Source organism: Dermacentor silvarum, chromosome 4 (assembly GCF_013339745.2).
Source record: "Dermacentor silvarum isolate Dsil-2018 chromosome 4, BIME_Dsil_1.4, whole genome shotgun sequence".
Lineage (NCBI taxonomy): Eukaryota > Metazoa > Arthropoda > Arachnida > Ixodida > Ixodidae > Dermacentor > Dermacentor silvarum.
This window is the reverse complement of record NC_051157.2, coordinates 48833969-48857579: the sequence shown is the minus strand read 5'-3', so window position 1 is coordinate 48857579 and position 23611 is coordinate 48833969. Positions and strand designations below refer to the sequence as shown.

Sequence of the window (23611 nt, the reverse complement as noted above, 5' to 3'; positions counted from 1 at the left end):
GACGCCTGTACTTCTTAAAGACATCGATACTCTTGCCTTGCTGCATGTTTTGAGATACAATGGTCGTGCGAATTCAGTCCAGGACTTAAAAGCTGCTGTGCCAGAAGACCTGCATTTATATATTGTTTTTGTTTTGTTTTAGTACGCAGCGCTGCGTTAGAGGTGTTTAAGATATAAGTGTAAGCGCGGTCCTGTGGTACTTACTATACAGCGATTTTGATTTCAGTTTCACCATTAGCATTTCTAAAACGCTTTCCAGAAAATTTCAATATTTGGGACGCTACCACGCCTCAAAGCTCTTACGAGCCAGCTTTTCTCAGAGCCGCTTTTCTGTGAAACGGTTACAAACACCGGTTATACCAACACAACGTCGCGGGAACACAATGGGCCAGCACTCCAAAAACAACGATGACGATGGCTTCACGGCTGAGTGCAACGACCAAGCCCTCCTCCCACGAGAGCATACGGCCCTCAAAGAAGGAAAAACTGCGAATGCTTTCAAGAAATAAAAACGTTAGCGCGTTGAGGAAAGGCAAACGTTTGCACAAACGTCGCGCTAGATTTATGCCCGCCAGTTTTATCCATCACTCGGCTTGCCGTATCTAAAACAATTTATTGCGCAAAAAAAATTGAACGAGAAGGAGAAGGGGAGCCTGGGAGAAGCGAAACGACAAGCGTTTTGAGTGTGAGGAGCCCTGGATCACCCCCCCCCCCCCCCCCCGAAGAAATTGGATGCTTTCAGTAACACGCACTTTCGTGCTTATCCTTATTTTTGCGTGTAGCGCGTGAGCTCGCCTGCGTGCGTTCCTTGGTAGGGCACCAGAACAAAACAACCGCTTGCTTCCCTGGTAAAGGAGGGCAACGAAAAAAAGGAAGAAAAAAAAAACCTTCAAAAGAAGCATGAGGATTGCACGAACATACGTAAAGGCCAAGAGGTGGCATTTCGAAAACGGAGTAGCGGAGGAAGAAAACAAACAAAAGAAGAACGAGTCGAGTGTAAAATGAAGTAAAGAAGTTATAACTAGAACACACAGCTAAACCGAAGCAGAGAGAGAGAGAGAGACCAAGAGAGAGAAAGCAAGAAAGAGATGGAAGATCTGCGCAAGGTTGGCAAAACGGCCGTTCACATTTGTCAGGAGGGGAGTGAAGAATTCAGGGGAACAGTTCCTTCCGGTCCAACTCACCGCGAAAAACTCTGACTGCTCTTGGATTGGCTAAGTTTTTTTGCGTCTGGAAGCCAGCCAGGAACCCGGCTGTCCGACCGAGGGTGGCGGGGAAAGAAAAAGAAGAAAGAAAGGTTGGTTGGGCCGATGGGAAGTGAGAGAGGGACCGCCCAGCTGCGAAGCTTCTTTGCTTCTGATTGCGGCACCAGTACCCTCTTCCCTCCCCCCCCCTTCTCCCCAAGGTCTCTCCGCGGAGCTGCATCGAATTGAGAGGCTATGGTGGTGCGCAAACCCTGGATACCGCTCGGCGTGGTGACGTTTCTCCGATAGGCATCCATGTCGGCCCCAAATGTCGGCCAGCCTCCGCCGTGGCGTGTTCTCTTTCTTTTTCTTCGTTGCTTTCTCGAGGCAATCTAAGCTGCTTCCTTTTGCGTCATCTTCCTCGAAACGCTTGCACTTTTGTGTGGTACAAACTTCGACTTCTTCCTTTTCAGTTCTGCGCGGCTTGTTCGCTTCTTATACATCTCGTGTGTCTGGGATGTCTACCAAAGCTGTTGGTTCCGTATACGTCGGTTAGACTTCTAGCTGTGCTCTTTTTCTTGGCAATGCGTCGAACTAAAGCCCTTTCTCGCTTCCGACGGAGCGAACGAAACCAGAGGAAGGAGAAGAAGTTTCGGATTTCGTTTTTGGGATGAAAACAGAGACACGACGAAGAAAACAAACTTGAAGATGAATGTGCCTTTAGAAGAGTTAAATGTTGAAAACAACGGCACGGCGATGGCTCCGCAGCTGAGAAGGTTAAAAAAAAAGAACAGTCAGATTTTAAATCCTTTTCGCAGTGTCGAGGCTTAGGCGACGTACGATTGAGCTTGATTGCTCAAAGCGGAATCTGAGCCTTCTAGGACATGATGCAATGGAATTGTGCTCAAGCGTGGTATGAAATGTAGATACAATACTACGAGAAAAAAATGAGCAAGGAGTTACACTGACAAGTCGTTCTTTCATGGCTTTCTGTTGCGCCTTCAGAAAATGAAGCGAGACAGCGTGTGCGAGGAAAAGAATAAAAAAATAACACAAGAACGCTGTAGGCGTACTAATATTTTGCATGGTCATCAGAAAACGCAACACAGAGCAGCACGCGTAATCGTGCAGTTTGTTGAATAATCAGGAATATCTGAAAGTTACTAAATTTTAATATTGTAACTTTGATCCCGACTTTGTATTTGTGGAACCAATAATTTTTTTTCAAAATGTTCACATGTTCGTGTTTTCGTTCCATTTCCGTGGCTCTTGTGGGCGTGTTCGTCAGAGCTGTGTTTCCTACCAACGAGTGACGTGATTTGTAGTTCAACATCAACATTCGAATTTTGCGAACTGCTGAGAAAAATGTGTTTTTGTCGTTTGTATGTGAAGTTTAAAACTGTTGTCGCTATAGTCGCTTCTCTATTTTTTTATTTGAAACTTTTCCCGAGCCTATGTACAAGTTACGAAAAGAGGAGTAACCAGTGCCGTCTAGCAGGCAGCAAGATCTTCTTGAACACCGATAATAAAAAAGTTTTACACTGTCAAACTCAATTGATAAACAAGGAATGCAGAGTGTCGCAATATGAACGCTGAGTACTCAGGGTAAAGGGTGCAAACGTCAACACAGGCCTGAAGATTCACGCAGACAAATGCTCCTGTTTAGCAGTTGGTAAATGTACCGTAAACTGGACCATGAACATGTTAGACAATGTTGTTTGGGCTTTCCGTTGTGATAATATTATGGCAAAGCTCAATGGAGGGCAAGATGCACTGAGCCTAATCGAACATTACAATAACAAGAACAAAATTCCTCCATGTAAGGCATAACGACGAGTACTTACGATAAACTTAAGTAAAACTCAGAATTCTAACATTCCATCTCCACGCGGTAAGAATATGTGCTTCTGCGCTCTGTGCTCAGAAATGTACTTAAGAACGACTGCGTGAACTTAACTAATGCCAACATGTATTAGGATGGAAAACTGAGCTACTCGGTAGGCATTCATGTCGAAGTTTGCGCAGAGATCACAGTTAGGCGTAGGCCAAGGAAAGTACACGTGATAGGCGCTGTCTTTCAACGGACTATTATTCAGAAACACGCGAAGAGAGAAAGCTAAAAGCGCATAGTTAAAAAACGCGACAAGAAAAAAAAAAAAACTGAAAGCTCACAACCAAAAGTCACGTGCACTAGTTGCACTCTATCGTACCGACTCGTATTCCGATTCTTTATCTCAGAGCCACTATTGATGGTTGACTCCCACAGTCGTCCCATTTTCGTCTAATATTGAACGCTTAAATTAGCTCCAAACGGCACTCTGTGCCTAGATAGGCCCATTGTGTCTTTGAAGTGCGGAGTAGAACCACTTAGCCATTCTCAGTAGAGAATGTAGTTGTACCGTTGTACTCCGCACTTCAAAGGCACGATGGTGCTATGCGAGGCCCAGAGTGCAGCTTGCAGGCGAAATAATGGAATCTTTTTCGTATTAGACGAAAAGGGGAAGGTTGTGCGAGGCAACCATCATAGGGCTCCGGGATAAAAAAAAATGAATATTTGGTCAGCACGTGGCGGCAGCATAAAACAGAGCGTGCCACTATTGCGCGTGGCTTTTGATAGTGCGCTTTCAAGCTAGCGAACGTTCCGATTCTTTCTTTCTCTTTTTTTTCTTTGTTATGCGTTCTAACTATGTGCCGTTAGTTTTCTTTCTTTGTGTCTTTTTGAACAAAAGTGAGCTGAGAGTTGTTGTTGTTGTTGCCTCAAAACAACAACTCTCAGCTGAGAGTCTACGCTGGTCAAGTGTAGTTTCTTTCTGCTTCGTCCAACTGCGAGCTCTGCACAAAGTTCAACAAGAATGCCAAAATAAACATGCGCTGCTATCACCGATGAAACACAATATGAAGCAGCCAGTGCGACATTCTTTTTTTTACTGTATAAAAGTTATGCCTTATTTTCTATCGGATGTCGTTGGGTCAAGGAGGTCAGTGAATCTCTCACCGTCCCGTCGCCCCATACACTTCCAGCATTTATTGAAGGATGCGCGCATCCAAGAGAAATAAGAAGAATTTCACCAGGCTAGAAAAGAGCGTGCAGCCAATGCAACCCTATGATATTTCGGTCGTAGACACCATCTCTCTCTATATATACAGACGCAGTGTTTCCTAAATTTAGCGTCTCCTAATTTCCTGCAGTGCTACCGGCAGTAGCAAATAATACTTGTTTGTGTAATACTAGGCACACTTCTGGCGACGCAACACGTTTTCGTTTTGTGCGTTTCTTGCTTCGTAGGCGCTCCCGTTGACATGATTGTTAATTTTCGGTTGCTTATCCGGGCTGCTTGGAAGCTTTGCCAACAGATGCTTTCACTGCTGGGAATGCGTTTTTTTCCTTTCGCTTTTACTTGCCAAGAAGCAATATTAAAGAGCGATATTCATAACAACGCATACGTGGCTACGAAGTGGCCACGTATTACTGGCTGGTATATTGGTATTACTGGTATATTACTGGCCAGTACTCTTGTAGGGTGTTTCTTTTTTAACAAGGTAGAAAATACTTACGACCGCGAAAAATCGCATTATTATATTCATGATAATCCATATAGATAACTTAAGCTCTGATGGTTCCAAAAACAAAGTAAAAAGACTGTGCTGTGTGACCGCATTTAAATACGTAGTGTGCAAATTCACAATTGGGCGTTTCACCTTATCTCCGCAGTTTTGTTCCCTATTCCTCCATACCGCATGCAGGGTAGCAAACCGAGCACAATTCTGGTTAGCCCCTCCACCTCTTTCTTCAGTGTTTCGATCTCTCTCTCTCTCTGTGATCTGCCTGTGTTTTAATGCTTTCCATCAGCTGCACTTTGTAAGATATTTGAGCAATAAACTTGAGTTCGAATTTTTACCAGTTTGTGACTCGATTGTGTGACAACAATTAAAACCTTTCTCTGATTGCTCAGTCAAAACTACAACAACGCTGTGTTATGTGCCAAGTATTTTTTTTTTTCATTTTGTATTTGCAGTTCCAAGCTGCCATGATCTCTAAATGCATGCACAAAGGATGTCAAAAGTGTCGGTTCCTAGTATTTATTATGTAAGGCCGCGGTTAGGGACGCTGTTCATGTCTCCAAGTGAAAGCTTAGAGATGAAGACCGCAGCAACGTTTCTCTTGCGATTGGGTTGCACCCTCAGCGTGACGCAATTACGTCGCATCTGCGTAGTTTACACGTAGAACTCGCATAGCAGTAGGCATCAGCCGAAGCACTTCGTTCGTTTTCCCCATCTACACCCACGACTCACTCACATGCCTACAGGTTTTAATTGTTATGCCCGAGTCATTCCAATTGAAATCACGCGTCATTTGAGAGCGCCAAAAAAAGTAGCTACACATTTTTTGAGGTAGGACTGGCATAGTTAGAAAAAGACAAGCCCTTATATACTTGTATATGCCGATAACGCTGCACATGCCACTCAAGCGCTGTCATACGTATATGTATTATACGGAAACTATACTGGCTTTCACTGACTTCAAAATGTCTTCTCGCGGCCTCGTGCTCCTTTAGACTAGTTTGCATGCCCATGGGTTTGGAAATAAAGATTTGAGTATTCAGATGCCTCAGCAAAACTGAACACGTTTAATATGCGCATACATTTTGTCACTTCACTCAAGATATGAATCTCATATATGCATGCACGAAGGCCACCGTGTTCCCACCTGTGCGCTAGAAATAAAGCAAGAATTAAAAATAAAAGAACAATAAAAGGAATGCCAGGCGCATAGATTTTCATCTCAGCGTGCGAATGTGTCTGTTATTCTTCAAGTGCTTTCAAAATGGCCCCAAGAAAAAAAGCAGAAGAAGAATTCGAGAAGCTTGTTACAGACCATCTTGTTATCTCGAAGAACAATTCCGAGTGTGTACAATTGCTTTCATTTATGAGCTTGGAGTTGTGTGAATCAGGACCTTTTACTATCTTCAAGCTGCGCATTACTCCCGCTACGTATAGACGCCATTTCTCTATTTATTTTCGCTCATTAATGCAATCGCGAGTGCGGCCCATAAGACGCCTCGGGGGCTCCGAAAGAAGTCGTACGAAGAAAGCTGATTACGGAAGTTATTGCGCTATGATCATTGATTTGCCTATGCTATTACAAGCAACTTTTGTACACATCTTATTCTAATCGTCTAAATATTCTGGAATAGTGTACAGAACATACAATGTATACGCGAGAGAGCACTGCCATACAGGTTCAGTGACTGTCTAGCTGCTTTTTTCGTGCTGTATGACGAAAAATGTAGACACAAAAATACATTAGTGAGCTGAACGTCTCACGTGGGGATGGTAAGCAGAGATGTGAAACTTCTTTTTTTTTTCTTATTTTAGCAGCTCAGGGGGGATAATGAAGATGGCGGCGCTAAACATAGTACGAAGGTTGCTACCTTCGACATTTCTTGACCGAATCTAGGCGCTCAATCAGACCCTCGAGCTAAACGTCATTCCTGCTCCAGCGAACGTACTGAATATTTTTACGGCCACCTAAAGAGGGAAAAGCAATTCCCGCTGACCAATGAGCGAACGTAGTTTCGAAATACAAACTTGTCGACGTTGTTGGTGGGATTGAGGCAAAGCGGGCTTAGAACGAAAGGCCAAGAGAAAGTGGCCCGCAGGAGACTCTCGAAGAGAACAACTCTATGGCCGTGTCTAGTCAAAAGGCCTTTACTTTTCTTACCCTTTGGGACAAAAGAAAAAAAAAGGAAGGTTACAGGAATTGCACTTTGATGGAGAGGAAGGAAAAGGAGAAGCCATCAATTCGATCTCGGCATCGATCCGCAGAAAAACGCAGATGACGAAACTTTTCAAGAGCCCTTGTAGCCGGCATCTTGTTTTGCGCGCGTATGTATCTTCAGAAGGAGTGAGATAGAAACTACAAGAAACGCAGCGACGAAAACGCGCGCTCATGTGTGTGCCTTTGTCCAAGTGGCTCGAGCTGCCGAAGCGCAGCTGAGAAAAATCTCATCTTGTTTCGCGTGTAACAAGATTCTTCGCTACCGGCACTCGCCTGGATTCAACGTGCAAGGCCGACACAGAGCCGAACAAAGAATGCTGATGCGAGGAACTCTGAAGAACCGCCTAAATATTAAATGATTCTCCGCCATCGCGGCCTGACAGCGCCCTTCACTAAACGTTTCTTTTTTTTTCTTTTTTTTCCTTTTTTTCCTTTCTGGAAGCTTCGTAACGAGCAACGTAAAAGCGAGCTGCTGCCGGTCTGCTATATGAGAACCGGTCAGCCGGCTTTCAAATGCTCTGCAAAAGAACGCAACACAGACAAACGACGGGACAGAGCGAAGTGCTTTGTGCAGCGCATTTCGATTTCTTTATTTGCAAGCGCCGGCACACCGGAGCAAACTTCCGTGAAGTGGAGCGCGGCTACTAAAGTTGGTAGGACGTATTCTGCAGGCACAAAAAATACGAGACCATATTTTAGCCAAACACCTATAATTTGTTTTATTGGCTGAAGCCACGCCCTCGCACGCATGGCCATTGTGGGGCCGTAGTATTTTCGGAAAGCCGGACGTAGTGATTGAAGGTGTCAGGGTCAGGAGGACTTGAAGAAGTAGAAGTGGTGAACGTTACTTGTGGCAGAAAAGGGGATGAAAAAAAAAAAAGAAACTGGAATGCATCGATAGCTGGCGAAGCCTGAATAGGTCTATGACAGACATGGCGCTGACACCGTATGGGTCTTCATGACTGTTTTCAAGTAGTCTTGAAAGGATTGCCTAAGTTGGCGAATGCATTTATCTTGCGAGTTAAACTTGGAGGCAGCGGCACTTTTACTTTCTATCTGATTGCTGGTTCCTGTTCCGGTGCAGCCTCTGCGTTTGGCACTTTCATCTGCGCATTTTCCCAGGCGTTTAAATCTTAATGTGAACAGCACTCTCGCCAGTGTCAGACCAGTTTTCTTTCCGGCTACCTAGCTATCCAGCTACCCACCCATCCTACCGAAAATGTGTGCCGATCTCGAAGATAGTGTAGTCTAAAACTCTGGGCCAATCCCGAAAGTAGTGCAGTCTAAATATCTGGGCCGTTTGCGTAAGTCGGTTCCACTGGGGGCCGCTTTTGAATGAACCTTTTTGTCGCCGACTTGGCTGACCGGGTATATGCCTCTTGGTATGCGCGGAGTTCACGGTGGCGCCGCCAGAGGGAAGTGCGAGATAGGAGCCCTGCCCGCCTCATACATGATGCGTTTAGGCTATTCGCATACTTGTATAGTCATTGTAGATGTTCAGCCCCAATTTCTTCCCATTTTAGTTAAACAAACCGGTTGTTGAGATACGTTGCTTTTGAAAAACGCGCACTTTTTCGTGATTACGTGCATTTAATCTGGCAGTGTAATGGATTGGGCTGTCTGGCCACGCTAACTGAAAGTACAACTCTGTTTTGTGCCTTGTTACCATGTCTGCCGACTAGGCGAATATAACGTTTTCGACCTTGCTTTGCCATTATCTGAGACAGTTGGATTGCAATATGCCACGTTGCACACATATTCAGCGCTTTTACAGTGACATGAAAAAAAAAATTTGCTCCGTATGCGCAAGCCTTGCATTTTATTTCGCATTATAAAGCCGAGAAGGAATCTGGAGAAATAAGCGGTGACAATAGAAAAACTTTAGGAAAGTGAGCAAAGTAAAAAAAAAAAGAAAAAAAGAGAAAAAAGGCAGGTTGCATTCACGAAACTCGAGTCCTCGCGCATTTCATCTTCCAGCCTACATATGGCGCAACAGCGCTTCACTCGCGAACTTGGAAGGGCGTCGTTTCCTCACAAGTTCGTGACGCAACGTGTTCGAGGATACTGATGTAGTGCGAAGCGTGATGGGCTGCATATGGCTTTGTAACCGAGCTGTGGAGTAACTGTTCCGAACTGTGGACGCCACAAACCTTGGAACACTTTTTGTATTCCCATAGATACCGAGGCCTCAAAGTGCTCCACTTGTATAGAGGTTGCGGGATTGCGGCGGAATAGAGTTTCTCTGAAGTGTGCACGAGCAATGATGCAAAAGGTGGTAGGCGTGACTAACGTTTCCCTATATGAGTCCATATTCCATATTCTCATCTACTGTCTTTATTTTGATGACGGAAGATAGTTTCTGCTTGCTGCTTTAAGCTGACTGGGCTACAGAGGATTCACAGAAGATATTGGGACTCGACTATAAGCCGTGAAGAAAACCACAGCAACCCCGCTGCACTTTTCAAAGACGACTGGCCCCCACCTCCGAGTGCACGGCAAACGCTGTTGTGTGCGCGCGCGGGTCACATCTTTTGCCATTTGTTTCCTTTTCCCCCGCTTCTTCCAACCTCAGTTAAGAAAGGGAACCGTATGAAACCTGGTTAAGCTACCTACTTTGACTTATCTTTCCCCCCCTCTCTCTCACTTGAACATAATCATTTTTATATAATAATATATGCCACTGCAGGCTTTACAGAATACAAACAGAAAGCACAAACGAAAGGCAAATGCGAAAGACGTAATGAATAAGAAATTCAGGCAGAATCTATTCTTTGGGGATGTTTAGCGTTGTTGATGCGATTAGCGTTCCAGTGGTGGTGGACATGTAATTTGGTGGTACGAGATTTATTGGGGAGAGGATTGGCAAAGATTCCGTTATTGTTTAATGTTACATGACATTGGTTTCTTATCGCGTGATCTGGCTTAAATACCTAAAGAGCCCCTGCCGAAACGCGTCGTGTATGAGCAGTGTACTGCAACTGGGCTCCTTTCTCACGCTTTCCGGAATCTGGAGGCGCGGCGCCACCTAGCGGTGAGCGCGCGAATTCTCTTTTATTTTGCGTGGCCTCCGAGATGGCATCCGTGGCACGCCGACGCGTGATGATGCTGGGAATTAATCTCTCGTTGCCCCGGCCGTGATCGGGGTCGAGAGGCTACAGCATCGAGTACCCGGGTTCGATACTGACCAGTGCAGTAGTTTTTCAAGCCTTTATCGTTCAACGAAAGACCGCCGTAATAAAGAGGCTAGAAACACGATAAAAACCACACACAGTGTGTGGGGAAGTAGGCTAAGAATGCTAATCTCGGGCAACCGGGGAAAATTGTTGTGGGAATGTCATTCAAGAAAACAATATTTCTTGGCAAGAAGGAAGCAGCCCCCGTAAAGGAATCGCAGCAAGATAACGCGAAAAAGAAAACGTATGGCAAGACTATTGGATTGTAAGAAATACGTAGGAGAACTATGAACATTGATAAGTGTTTTTCTCGACACATTTGCCTAGTTTTGTTACTCTTTCTATCAGCATTTCGCAGTCTTTAAATATAGCTTTTGTTAGCAGGGCTTTAATTTACTGTAATCATTATGCGTGTTGTTTCAATTACGCTTTCGAAAATTCTGACGTGTTGTGTACCGAAGGGCACGCCACAAAGTTTATGCGACCGCGCCTCGTCGTACTAATGACGACTTGACACAAAGGCGTCATAGAAAACGATACCAAGGGGAGGCGCTCCCTCCCTCAAACGTTTCTTTCTTCTCATCCGCTTCCACTACTTTAGAAAATCCCGGCACAATGACAGAGATGTGTTTACGGGTGTTCTTTCTATTACACTTCCCTTTGTTCAGTCACTTCCCTTGTACAGCAGTTGAGCTGGCCTAAAGAACGGTCGTAAGTAACTGTCTCGGACTGAACTGGCGACCAATGGCAGATTCTTTAGACACAATTCCAATCTAATGGATGTTTTAGTATGGTAACATTGTTTGCAGAATCTGGTGAACACGAATGGTTCATTATTTTGTCGTTGCGCGCTGCCTTTCCGGCGTGAGTTTTCTTGTCTCGTCAGAGGCGAATTACGGACTTGGCTTTATTTTCTTCTGCGATAAGGCGATGTATCCACCATCGTTCCCAGTTTGTCCACTATGTCTCTATAGCGACCGAAGGAGAAAACGAGCAACTGATGAAGCAAATGCGCTTTCAATTCGTCTTCTCCACGTGCCAATCGCCAATTCCTGGTCGGAACAGAGGTCGATAGTCGTGAAGACGTTGTCGCCATTGTAAGTTCGTGCGCAAAATAAGAGGGGAGTAGACCAAATGAGTTTTCAAGCAGCGATTAATGCATGCGCGAGAATTCGAACTTAACGTGCGAATATGTTCCACATAGCCTTTACGCTTGACATTTCCTGCCATTAACTATTCTTACGTTCGGCATTAAAAGTTGAACAGTTATGGCCTCCAGTCGTGTTGCTTACTGCTTGGTACAACTTCAGCAATTTTTGTTTTATCGATAGAATGTTGAAATGTCGGAAACATCTGCTATCCACATTACCCCCTCTGTACGCTGTTAAGCGGATAAACAAAAATACGATAAAATAAAGCGGAGCAGAAACGGTAATGCTCAATACTAACGAGCTCAATACAGTAATTCGACCGGACGAAGTACATTCCGCAAATTGTGCGTGATGGTGTCATTGAGACGAAGGAAAATTACATGTGCCAGGATGCGCCAACAAATAAAAGGGAGCGTGTTTCATATAGATGCTGATTAAGTGAATAAATCAATGGTAGTAATAACGCACTGCTACTATCGGAAAGTGCTGTAGAGCGCCTGCGACAAATTAATTTTTTTCTTGTGGTTCTTCAGCAAACACTACACAACTTTAAGCAGGAAGTTAGAATCATGCGCCTGATGTGTTATGTTGCGTAAGATATTTGCTGCAATAGAAAAAAAGGTTTTAATAGTAGTAACTGTGTAGAGGTGGGGTTGCTCTAAAGACTGCAGTAATAGAAAGTTGGTCGGCGTTCAAGTTCTCAGAGTTAACATAGGACATAGGCCTGAACTATGCTGCGGCTTCAACTGCTCTTGTAAATAACCATTCCAAAGAAAGGCCGAAAATTTTCTATGGTCGCGTAACAAAAAAGACCGCGAGAGTGTTGCACTGACATACAGACGCCAAAAAAGAAATGAAGAAAAGAAGAGTAACGAGAAAGACCGGAAAAAAGCAGACTGGCTTTGACAAGAAAGTGACGCAAAAGCAGTTTAATAAAGAACTTCGAGGATAAGCGCAATCTTGGACACTAGAGTCTACGAAACTTAGTAACAAGACGGACTAAAGTAGTAAATGAACGTTCAAGTTCTAAGCCGCAGTAAGAAGAAAAAAAAAAAAAAAAAACGATCTTTCCGTTCACAGTGCGAAATAAGTTGGGTGTGGTAACGTTGGATAACACCGCTTACTTCTTTTTCCTCGACGAGGATCCCTCTCCCCGACATCAGCTTTCATTTGTTGCACTCCTCCAAAGTCTACAACAATAATGAAAAAAAAAAAAATCGAGTGCGACATACGAAGGGCGCAAGATGGCGCACCGATGCACGAAAAGGACAGCGCATGAACCGAGTTTTCACGGTAGCAGCAGAAACGTGCGCTGCTGCACTGGCCCGACTCAATAAGAATAAGTCAATAAGAAAAGTTTAATCTTCAATCGCTTACGACACGACACTGGCAGGGCTGCTCAAAGACCGTCACGGTTCAATATTACCCGGTTGTACGTACTTCGGCCACTTCAAAGCAGGCGCCTTCAGAAGAAATCATGAAAGCGGTGGTTTATAATTATTTTTTTCATTGCTTCAGAAGGAAAACTACCTTTGCATGAATAATCCCGAGCATTTATAGTTACTCAGCCGCTTTCGGTTCGCGAAATAGACTGGCAGTAAAAGTGCAGGGCAGGTATGAAGAGTTATGTGGTTGAGTTTGCTTTTAAACGTAACTGCTTCGAAAAGGAGGCCCAGAAGCTTGGTATTGCCTGTTTTGCTTTGAGAAACTGGCAGAAATTAGCTTTTACTTTTCGAAGTGTCATGTCGCTATAGCGTCATGGGGACAGCGAAGTTCAGGGGAGTGTGACCCTGCGGCGCTAGGAGTGTGCCTGAAGGACTACTGAGGTTTTTAACCTTTTTAGACGCTGATAAATTCTGTTGACTGAAAACTTACTTTCATCGCATTTCTTGCATATTCAGAATCATAAAAAAGGCATGCAGCTGCAGAATAGATTACGAATTTTCAATTTTTTTAGTGAGTGTTGTCAAGTTTACAGAACACGGACTCCATGCGAAAACGCACCACAGGAACATTACACGTGAGAACATCAGCAATTTCATGTCTAGCATTCTTGAAACGTGCCCTTCCAGGCACTTGAAGATTATGCCTGATGCAGCACACTGCGAAAAACAATGAAAGGAGTACACCCACTACACACAACGACATACTCGCACCGGGCAAGTATAAACAACCGTCTGCCTTCTCAGTCGTTTTACTAAGAAATTTTGAATTCGAAAATTGTTCGTTTCGATTCACTTCTGGCGCTGTTAGATTCATATTCGATTTGGTCTTAAAAATTACAATTCGCACTCTCTTGAAAGTGAGGCGTTTTTTCTGCCCCTTCTCGAGTTCCTTGTCGTCAGTTTCGAGAACAAGTGCAATTATAACGAATTTCCAATATGCCGAACTTATTTTGTGCAACGGCGGTGTTCGTGGAATCGGGGCTCGGCTGTACTCACCGAATACTGCGGAAAACCTCTCCTCCGGAGCCGATTCGGAGGAAAGTGTTGGGCGTCGTGGCCGCATGAAAGTAGGCGCTCTTCTCGTTGGCGAAGAAGGTGTCGGGTACCCAGATCTTCTCGGCCACTTCAGCGCCCACAGTCATGCTCTCGAGGTCTGGGCTTTTCTGGAACGAGAGTCGCTCGTCCCGCCACGATTGCCGGAAATAGAAGTCAGAAGTAAAGTCCTGCGCAAAGCAAAAAGCAAGGAAACGAATGAATAGGCTGAAGCACCTAAAGTTGAGGGCAAGAGGAAACAAAGCATACTTAAAAGTGAGGTCCGCGGCAGTTCGAAGAGAAAATAAGAAAATGGGGCTCCAGTCGACGCTGTGAACGTGGTTGGCTAGCGAACCTGTGGTATCACGTGATTCGATAGACTAATGTGACGTAGCCTTGAACGAATGAGGCAGGATCTGCTGTGTCCAGCCTAGTCTGAGCATGACGCCGTTGTGGATAATGACGTCACTGTTGCCGTCACTGCTCATTGTGTTCACGCTGCTCTTCGGGAGTACTAACTACAAGGTCGATTCACATAGGTCGCGAAGCTTCGGGCGAAAAGCGGTTCAGAACGAATTGTCGCCGACATCAGCAAGGGTGGTTATGGGAGCAGCGATTGAAGCGCGACTATGTTTGGAGGGAACAAACATTACGAAAGAAAAAAAAAGTGTTTTATAAATAGAGAGACAGTTAGATTCATTCAACGAAAATAAAGTTCCTAATCAATTTTATATACGCACGGCGAGAAAAGAAGAGACGATTTGGTTTTACTTGGTCATTATTAATAAATATCTTTTTTTAGCGCCCACCGTAAGAGCGCCCACCGATAACGGCGGGCGTTCACGCCGCTATCACTTGCAATGCAATGCAGCTCTTGAAGTGTGCAGAAAGGCGCGCTCGTAAAGTTAACTTGTTAGAATACGCCCCCTCACATGTTGTGTTTTGCTTGCCGACGTTTATCTAAATTTGGTGACGCGGGTAGTTTTATTCTTTCTTAACCTGTTCAGGCAAAATCACTAAGTTGCGACCGCCAGATAATTGTTTAATTTAGTTGTTTTCGTGCGACAGCACTGGCCGACGGGCTTGGCGTCCGACGAAAGGACGAGCACTCTACGCCCAAAGCGTTCGGTGGCCTCCAAAGAAAGTATGTTCTCTGCAGGGATGCGATTTCGACACCCGTACGGCTGACCTTTTCCTGCATCGCTTTCCGTGCTGAAAGCTCGGAATGCTCATGAAGTCGTACATGGCGGGGCATTTGAATATACAGCTGTAATGGCAGGCCTCCGAAAACAAATTTCGCGCCTTTGAGAACAAAATGACGTCACTTCTGTTTTTAACGATATAACGTCACACTATTTTTTCTTCCGCCGGAAGTGTTCCCTCCTCACACAGATGGCGCTAAGCCCATGAACCGCCGATGAACCGCCATGTTTGGAACGTATGGGCTTCTATGGAAGCTTCGCTACCAGGTATATCTACCTTGCTAACTATGCGTGGCGTTCACATAGCGCGATCACAACACAAATGAAATCAGTTGCTAGGCGGATTCAGTCTTTTACGTGTGAAAGTGGAGTGACGTCCTTCCTTGCTTCGTATGCTAGAGTTGCCACTTCCCGGCTAGTGCAGCTAATGCAACCGTAATCTCCACCGGGAAACGCACGTGGCGAATGCTACCTGCTTCGCATTGTTCGAACGCGCCTTATCATCTATAATGTGGTTTTTGACGCTTGTTTTGTGTTTTTCTTTTTTGAAACGGATACTGGGGTGTGTCTTGCATGCGTGATTCCAATAGAGATAGACACTTTTCGCTTCAATTTGTGGAATGGTTTTCTGTCGACTGTTCTGTCGACGGAGACGTAGAAACTCTGGGATCCGAGTAATATACAGCTTCGCGGTAAAAGGAGCCGCTTTCCGCGACTTCTTCAAATGTGAACTGATTTATTGTGGCTGCCGTAAATGAGCGGCAGAAAATGCTGCTGTCGCAGTAATCGAATCAACAGCCGAAGGAATCGGTGAAGTCTGCTGTTTCTTGCGTTGGCGAATAAATTTTTCATGAACTACTGGGGAGCCGCATTCACGAAGATTTTCGTTCGTAGGTGTCCCTTGCCATTGGACGATCGCTTTCACTAATAACACGTCCAGCATCATGATTGGCTGAAATTGTCGCTTATGAACAATTCTAGCATAAATGCTTTATGTGAATACGGGCCCTTGAGTTCAGGGGAAATTTTAGTGGATGAAATGATGATTTGTTTGTTTTCTTGTTTGGCTTTTACCCAACTCCTTTTGTTGTGACTGTATGTTAGTGTTGAGTTCAATTCAGTTTTTGGGGTCCCTACGGATAATACAAGGGGACGTGTCCTGTATTACAGCTCCGAACCGGGACTTCCTGTTATTTATACGTGAGCAAAATATGTAGACAGCATCTGGCCAGTCGTAGTCAATATGGGAATTTACAGATGTTATGAATAAACACTGAAATATTTTTGCAAAATTAGAAATAAATACAGCATAATTGAGAGAAAGAAAATACCTACTAATGGATAATAGAGTAATGCGTACCCTCAAAAATAATAACGAAGCAAATCTAATTACCAGCTTGTAATGTATCTTATAGTTCTAAAGCGGCGAGCTGAAACGTCTTTGACCACGATTAGAGACAGTTTGACACTGTCACAGTTCTTTTTATGAAAGAAATGTATGTGTAATAATAGCGTTAGCTACACGCTAGCTTTGGATTGCTTATCTTATGAAATGCTGCAGTGGAAGGAATGCATGCTATGAGTACATTAGCGGCGTAAATTTCAATTCGTGGTAACAATGGTGTGACATTTGCCTGGGAAGAACACAAGAAAATAACGAGACTTGTCAGGTGTTGCACAAATCGCGGTGGAGACCTATGAGAGCGAAAAGTGAGATTATAACGCTGCAATAATTTCGCCGGTGCATGAAGCTGTAGAAATGCTTTCAAAAGATAAAGCGCCAACAGCGACAGCACATTAGGAAGGAACAAAGACAGGACAGGCGCTTCCTGTCTTTGTTCCTTCCTAATGTGCTGTCGCTGTTGGCGCTTTATCTTTGGAAAGCTATGCACCAACTAGCCCCACAACGTGTTTTACTGTAGAAATGCGCAACGATTGCGTGGTCGGATGACTATCATTTGGAGTTTTGTAGCGTTAGCTACACTAGCCTAGCCAAGCCCGTTTCGCGCGGCACATCAAGAGCCGTGCTCCGCATGCGCAAGGATCAGTGATGTCACACGGCTTGCGCACCGGAGCCACCGGAGCCGGCACCTCTCGCGCACTCCGCCGCCGCTGCGCGCGACTCACCGCCGCCGGTCTGCGCATTCCAGAGGAGTGACGTCGTAGCCGTGGTAGACGCACTGGCGCCGGCGCGCACTCGCTGTGCAGTCGCCGTCTGACACTGCGCTGGAGCCACTGCGCTTCTGACTGCCGTTTGCCAGTGTGGTATAGCCATGGAGAAGGAGAGCGCAAATGCTGCTCAACAGCGCAGAAGAACGGAGAAGCTTGACTCATCGGATCCCGAAGTAGTTGCCTGGCAATTAGCGGTTGAGCGTAGGAGGAATGAACAGAAGAAGAATAAACGTGCTGCGGAGACACTGGAGCAAAGGGACGAACGTCTAGCAAAGCGGCGTCAATCAGCTGAACCTTTGCTAACGCTACGTATATCCTGGCATAGCCGAGTTAAGCCACTGCAACCTTTCTTTTTTTCAAGTTGTACTCTCTTTTTCAATGAATTGACATATTTATGCAATAACTTGAATTTTTATTCTTTCTTTATTTGTCAGCGCTTTCTTAAAGCATAAAATGTAGTAGCGGGAAGCGTGTTGCTTCAAAGCTATTACATCCTGTTTTCCAGTTCCCGAAGCTTCAATAACAGCGCCGTTACATTATGCCCACATGCAATTTCAAAACGAGAAAGTGGGTCTCTCTTACTCTGTCGCAATGTGTACTGACCCGAGGAGCCTCTCGCTAAGAAATATGAATATAAAGCTACGGCGGCATAATTTCGTTCAACGAGCTCCCAATTCAATTCACGAATCTCTCCTTCCTTTCCGTACTCGCAATCAAAGTGACGCTTTCGCTTAGCAGCCAAGAGGCGCCGCTGACGTCGGCCATCACTTTATACTTTGGGCATTAAAAAAGAGAAACTCGGACCCTTTGAGGACGCGGCACCGCGGACTTTCAGCGCGCCTTCGTCGTAAATAAGGCTTCGCCCGCTGTACCGATTCAGCGAGCAGGGCGATTTCGTTTTTCCGATTCCGGCGGCTCTTTGGGCGCTTCGGATCCGGCGACTATGATTGGCGCGCTTTACGACGATGAGCCCTGCGGGCGTCTCGGCCCGGCTATAAAGAGTCGCTCAGGCTTCCGCCTCGTAGAACAGGCGCCCGCGGAAGGCGGCCATTTCTGAGACAGTGCTATAAGGGAACGGCTATATTTGCGGCAGCGCGTACGGATTCTTGTACGTCCTATAGATAGCAAAGGCCCGGCAACGTATTGCCCCGGCGTGTGCCATTACAATCTGCTCCGTAGAGTCCCCCTGCTTCTCTCCTTCTCCTCGTCGGGCTGAGGTTCTTTGCTTAACGTCATCGAGGATAATTTGTTTCCCCTTATTGCAGCTGAGCGTACCTTGACTCGGAGACTTATACTCGCTGCCTGTTTTGTTCTGTTTGGAAGCTTGCACTAGGATATGATTGGTGGGTGCAGGATGTGCGTGGAGAGTGTCTGGCGAAGGTCCTGGGTGCTACGCAGGCTTAATTTGGTCCTGGCGGCACAGGCTTTGCCGGAAGCAGCAAGAGATATGACTCTGTCTGAAACTTTCATGAGAAACGAAAGCGAATCGCTCGTCGATACAATGTTACGAGAGACACACAACAGGTTGAGTGCCTGAGGTTCTCTACAAGGAAGAAGTGGTTAATGTTGTTGGGTGTGATTTTGTTTTAGTTCTTTTAATAGTGTGTGGGAAATTGCTCGCCTTGCATTGTGTGTTCGTTGAAGAAAAAGGTCCTCCAAACTTTGCGTCAGATTTGGACTGATTCCGCAGTATACAACACGGTGAACCGACAGCATTTAGGTCAAAGCAACGAGACGTATTTTCTCATGCAGTTTTTATTGTGTCTCCAAGACTGACGCATTCGAACTTTGCAAGAAGTTTCGACATAGTCCTGGAGTGGCAAGAAATGAAACATTCGGTAAGAGAGAGATAGAGAAACAGCGGTTGTTTTGCAGGAATCTATGACAAGTTTTATACGGAAGTTCACCTTCGAGTAGCCTATAAAGCATCGTTTATTGTTGCTAAAACAAATAGCTTCGAAAATGACCTGTCAATGTCTAAATTAAAGTTGTCGAATTTCGAAGTTTACGTCCTGAGACAGCACAGTGGGTCACGAGGGACCTCTTAGTGGAGGCCTCCGGATCATTTTGGGCCCCCGGGGTTCTCTAACATACTCGAAAAGCACAATATCCGACCTTATTTCACTCCGTCCCCACTGGAATGCGACCACCGCAGCGGGATTCGAACGCTCATCCTCGTGGTCAGAAGCACGATGCCATAGACAATGAGCCATCCCGGCGGGTATCAGTCAGTTTTTGTCGGAAACATACCTTAGGTACGTTCATATTTACGCAAACCTCGTTTATAAACAACCAAATCCTCTCCGGTCAACGCTGCGCCGGACAAATGGCTTTGCGCGTGAGTAATGTTAATTGCAATAAAGCCTGCAAGCTACACAGAAAATTTCTTTATTTCGACGTATGTGGTTGAGAAGCACGCGCGAGTTCATTTAGGTAAATTGAGATAAAGAGGCCCCTCCCGTCGGTCAGCCACAGTGAAGAGCTTGTAAACCTGAAATGCTATGCGCACTCTGGCACCGAGCCAATGACTGCTGTCACGTTTAAGGCTGTCCGCGCGACCGAAGACAAATGCTATACGGCCAGGCGTTGGAGCTGTCCCGAAACACATCTCGGTCTGTCGCCGTGCGGAACCCTGGAATCCGTCACGCGATTGTGCGCCGCCGAATGTGGCGCTGTAAATCAAGGGCGCCCGCTTTGCTTGAAGCGGGCGACCATTAGGGCTTTCGCCAATCTCGCTGCTCCTAATGGGATCAATGCATGGGGGCATGTGTACTGCTTGAACATAGATACCTCGTGCGGAAATGGGCCCTTTTTGTGTAGGCGTCGCCATGCGGTTGCTAGGACGCTCCTGCTGCGGTAGAAAAAGCGGTAACTCGGGTAACACTATAGCTGAGGGATATAAAAAGGAAGAATGAGAGGTACTGGAAGCCTTACGCTTCGCGTACTTCTCCTCAGGCATGAATTTAATCAGAAGTCAAACTCGCAGCAGTTTTCAGTGCGCGCAAAGGATGGTGTTTGTGCTGAAGTACCAAAGGAAAGACTGAAGGGATGCATATACAAAAATGCTAGAATTAAAACCATGTGTAGCATGCCTGAGTGGCTCAAGCAGGCTAGGTGAATATTTGCCACATCCCCTTTTCAAAGGGGATGCCAATAAATCATCATCATCATCATCATAATCATCATCATCATCACCATCATCCGGTGGAGCACTTGGCGAGACTGACGGAAACCGCCCACGTTAGTCAGCGCCCAGTGAAATGTTACATAATGTTAGCTTGACGTTTACTGCTCCGATCAGTGCACATAGCACACATTATCTCATCTGGAAAGCGAGTGTGCCTAAAAGTGTGCGTGCCCACAACGCCCATGCCAGCAACGGAAGGCAGAACGCTGCCATGTCTCTGCCACCTATTAATTGAGCGGAGCGTTGAGAGTGGTCTACTTCGTTTCACCGTTTTTGCAGCCAAACGCACTTCACGTCTCTGAAGACCCTATAACCCTCCGTGCGCAAGCTGCGCATGCGCCGTCAGCAAGACCTTAAGACCAACTCGTCACGGGCGGCGGGGGTGGCGCCGATGGCGTGAATTTGCCTCGCTCGTCCGTGTAATTGCTATTGTAATAATAATGCAATAGGCAAAAGGAGATATTTCTTGTGAACTGAAAGACGCATTCTAGCAGCCTTCATTCCTGCATTCATTCCTTTCCATTTTCGTTTGGGAGTTTGCTCAAATGGCTCAAGGAACTTACACCTTGCCTAGAAAGTTGCGATTTGAACGCGCAACAACCTTGCTTGGTGACCTAAGCCGGTGCAACGCCGTCCTTATCATGCCGGTTCCTTTGAGCTGACCTTGACGTATGGTTCATGAAATTTGAATGCTGGAGCAAGAACACACATGTAATGACAAAAACACCCATACGACACACTTGGCGCTTCACCCAAGCAGCGTTGCCTGTATATCATATAAAACTTCGAAGAAACAGAAATGCATGACATCCAAGAATTACGGCCACACGTCTGCCTTGTAATTGCAATTCCTATGTTGCGCACAGGGAGGAAAGAAACGAATGAGGGTGAGACGCGGAGACAAAGCAGCGAACCGGTTCGCCGACATGCGGGCATGTCCGTGATTGAGGGCCTCAATACGCAGGGAAGCGGAACAATTGAAAAAGCACTAAATGTAGGTCGGTGTGGCGCGTGCCACCGAGTGCCAGGGGGGAACGGTGCTCCGCGGCTCGTCACGTAGCGTTTGAGCTTAGGACGAGGGACAATAAACGAAAAGGGGGAACACAAAACAAGGCACAAGAACAAAGAAAGCTGGGAGGAACTCCTCGTATACCGGGCGATGGCAAGGCACGAAGAGGGTAGAAGGTGAAAAAGAGGGGGGGAAAGGGACAGTGCCGAGCCATTCTGCCCTTGACACGGATAGAAAACGGGCACAATTTCAGTCGCGGCGATGTAGCAGTCGCGTCGGTCGCAATCAATAAGGTGCGGCGTGCGCCCATGGATAGCGTGCGTCTCCCCAAGCCTGTGAGTGTGGCACGGCTATATAGCTACCGCTGCCGACCGTCCCGACCGGTGAAAGAGGCGACGGGTAAACGAGAATCTACGCTTGCCAAAAAAAGACGACGCCAAAGGAACGGGCTCGCACGGGTCAAAAACGAAGCGACGGGACAATTTTAGACGACGAGACTTATGAATGAATGAATGCATGAAAGAAAAAAAGATTGAAAAAAGAAAGACGAAATAAATGCAAGAATAAATACATAAATGAGTGTTACTAATTGCACCGGACGGAAGCGGGCAAGACAAGCGAAGAAAGTTGACTGTGCTTGAACTTTCTTCTTGCTCTTTTTGTCTCGTCCGTTTCCCGTCTGGCACAATTAGTAACAGTCCTTAACAATGGACCGACTAGGTTTGCAAAGTGTTCTGTTCTACATAAATGACTGACTGAAGTTACGAATGCACTGACGAATGGACGTATGAACGAGAAGATGAAGGAGTGGAAGAAGGATAGGCGGAATGGGAAGTCCGACTGGAAAAAATACACTATTTTTCCGTGGTGAATAGGCTGGAGTAAGAATACGAAATGGTAGTTTCCAACAGTTTCAGCGCATCAACTACCGTGATGAAATCAAACAGAGCATTCCGTCGTTCACCCGCCCTGACTTGCGCTGAAACATTTGTTTCATTGTTAGATCTTGTTAAACAGCCAGAGAACGTGAAAGCAATATTTATTATGAGCCCTGACCGAGAAATCTCTGCTACGCCAATACAGTGTTATTCGTTTGTGCGTGTGATGCGGCCACTCGTAAAACAATGCTATAAGTAGAACGGTTTCGCTTATGTACGCAGTTCCTTCCAGAATTCGTAATGCTTTAGAAGTATTTCCAGCTCTTCGTGTGAAAACAAAAGCGATAAATCTAGGCTGCGTGTTCTTTTAGGATAGGTCTACGACAGTAGATATAGAAGGCCCAACATAAACACAAACACTATTCAAACAATGGAGTATTAAGCAACTAACAGCAGTGCACACCTCCTTTGAACACGATATGGTCAAAATTCACTCGGAATTCCTTACTACGGCGTGCCTCATAATCATATCAAGAAATACTTGAATTCCGTATAACCAATGCAATTTCCGTCTGCTATTACAATCAGTGCACAGGGAAAAAGCCTCCGAACCTAAACGGAAGTGAGAAGGAAGCTAACAAGCGGAAGTAGCCAAGCGGCCTCCAAGCCCGCACGTCAAGCGAGCTGCCGACCACGGCTACAGATACGATCCCTATATAGAGACAGCCGAGAGGCCTTTCGTGACGCGAGGCTGGCGCATAGCACAGCAGCGGCGGCGCGAAACCGCCATCGAGGAGGATTTAGTGGCGGCCTTGAAGAACGTGCGCGTGTGTGCGTTCCGGGTAGCCCCTCTATTCGCACCGCAGCTCAGATTGCCGGGATGCAGGCTTCTGTGCGACGCCAAGGAGAGCTCACGCACCACCCCAGCTCGGAGGAGAACGCCGCCGATGACGTGACGAACTGCGCGCGCCGGCTGCCGCCGTCGCTGAGGGTAGTTTTCCCTGTGTGCATGATAGCTGGCAGGCACGCGATGTGCGCGTTTTGTGCGGCGCCCTATAGTCGCATGCCAACTAGACGTCCGATGGTAGAGTATGACGCCGGTGGCCATGAAAGCGGCGGTTCAACTATCGGCTCACCCTTCTCGGTCAAGCATAGATACGCGGGCAGGACGAAGTTCGTATGGCTATACTTCCGTAAAAGTATAAAAAGGGTAAGTAGTACGTGCCGCAAAGTTTTGATTGCCTTACGACTCGCCATACGCAAAGTTTTGGTGTCTTACCACAGAAACAGGTGCTGCAAGTATCGGCTGAAGCGCATAGACTAACTCAACCAGCTGTCAATTTAGTATATTAGTGCAATGGAGCATAGCATAGCATATCGCAGCACAGCATGATAGACT

General features: G+C 46.0%; 1 protein-coding gene across 2 annotated transcripts in view; it reads right to left on the bottom strand.

Moving 5' to 3' along the window:
- The window catches only part of LOC119449972 (gamma-aminobutyric acid receptor subunit beta), a 214093-nt gene that overhangs the window by 112896 nt on the left and 77586 nt on the right, over positions 1-23611 (bottom strand). For both annotated transcript variants that reach the window (XM_037713296.2, XM_049665557.1), the window contains exon 4: positions 13729-13955. In XM_037713296.2, the coding sequence (XP_037569224.1) occupies positions 13729-13955 (227 nt within the window). The remainder of the gene's footprint in view (positions 1-13728; positions 13956-23611) is intronic.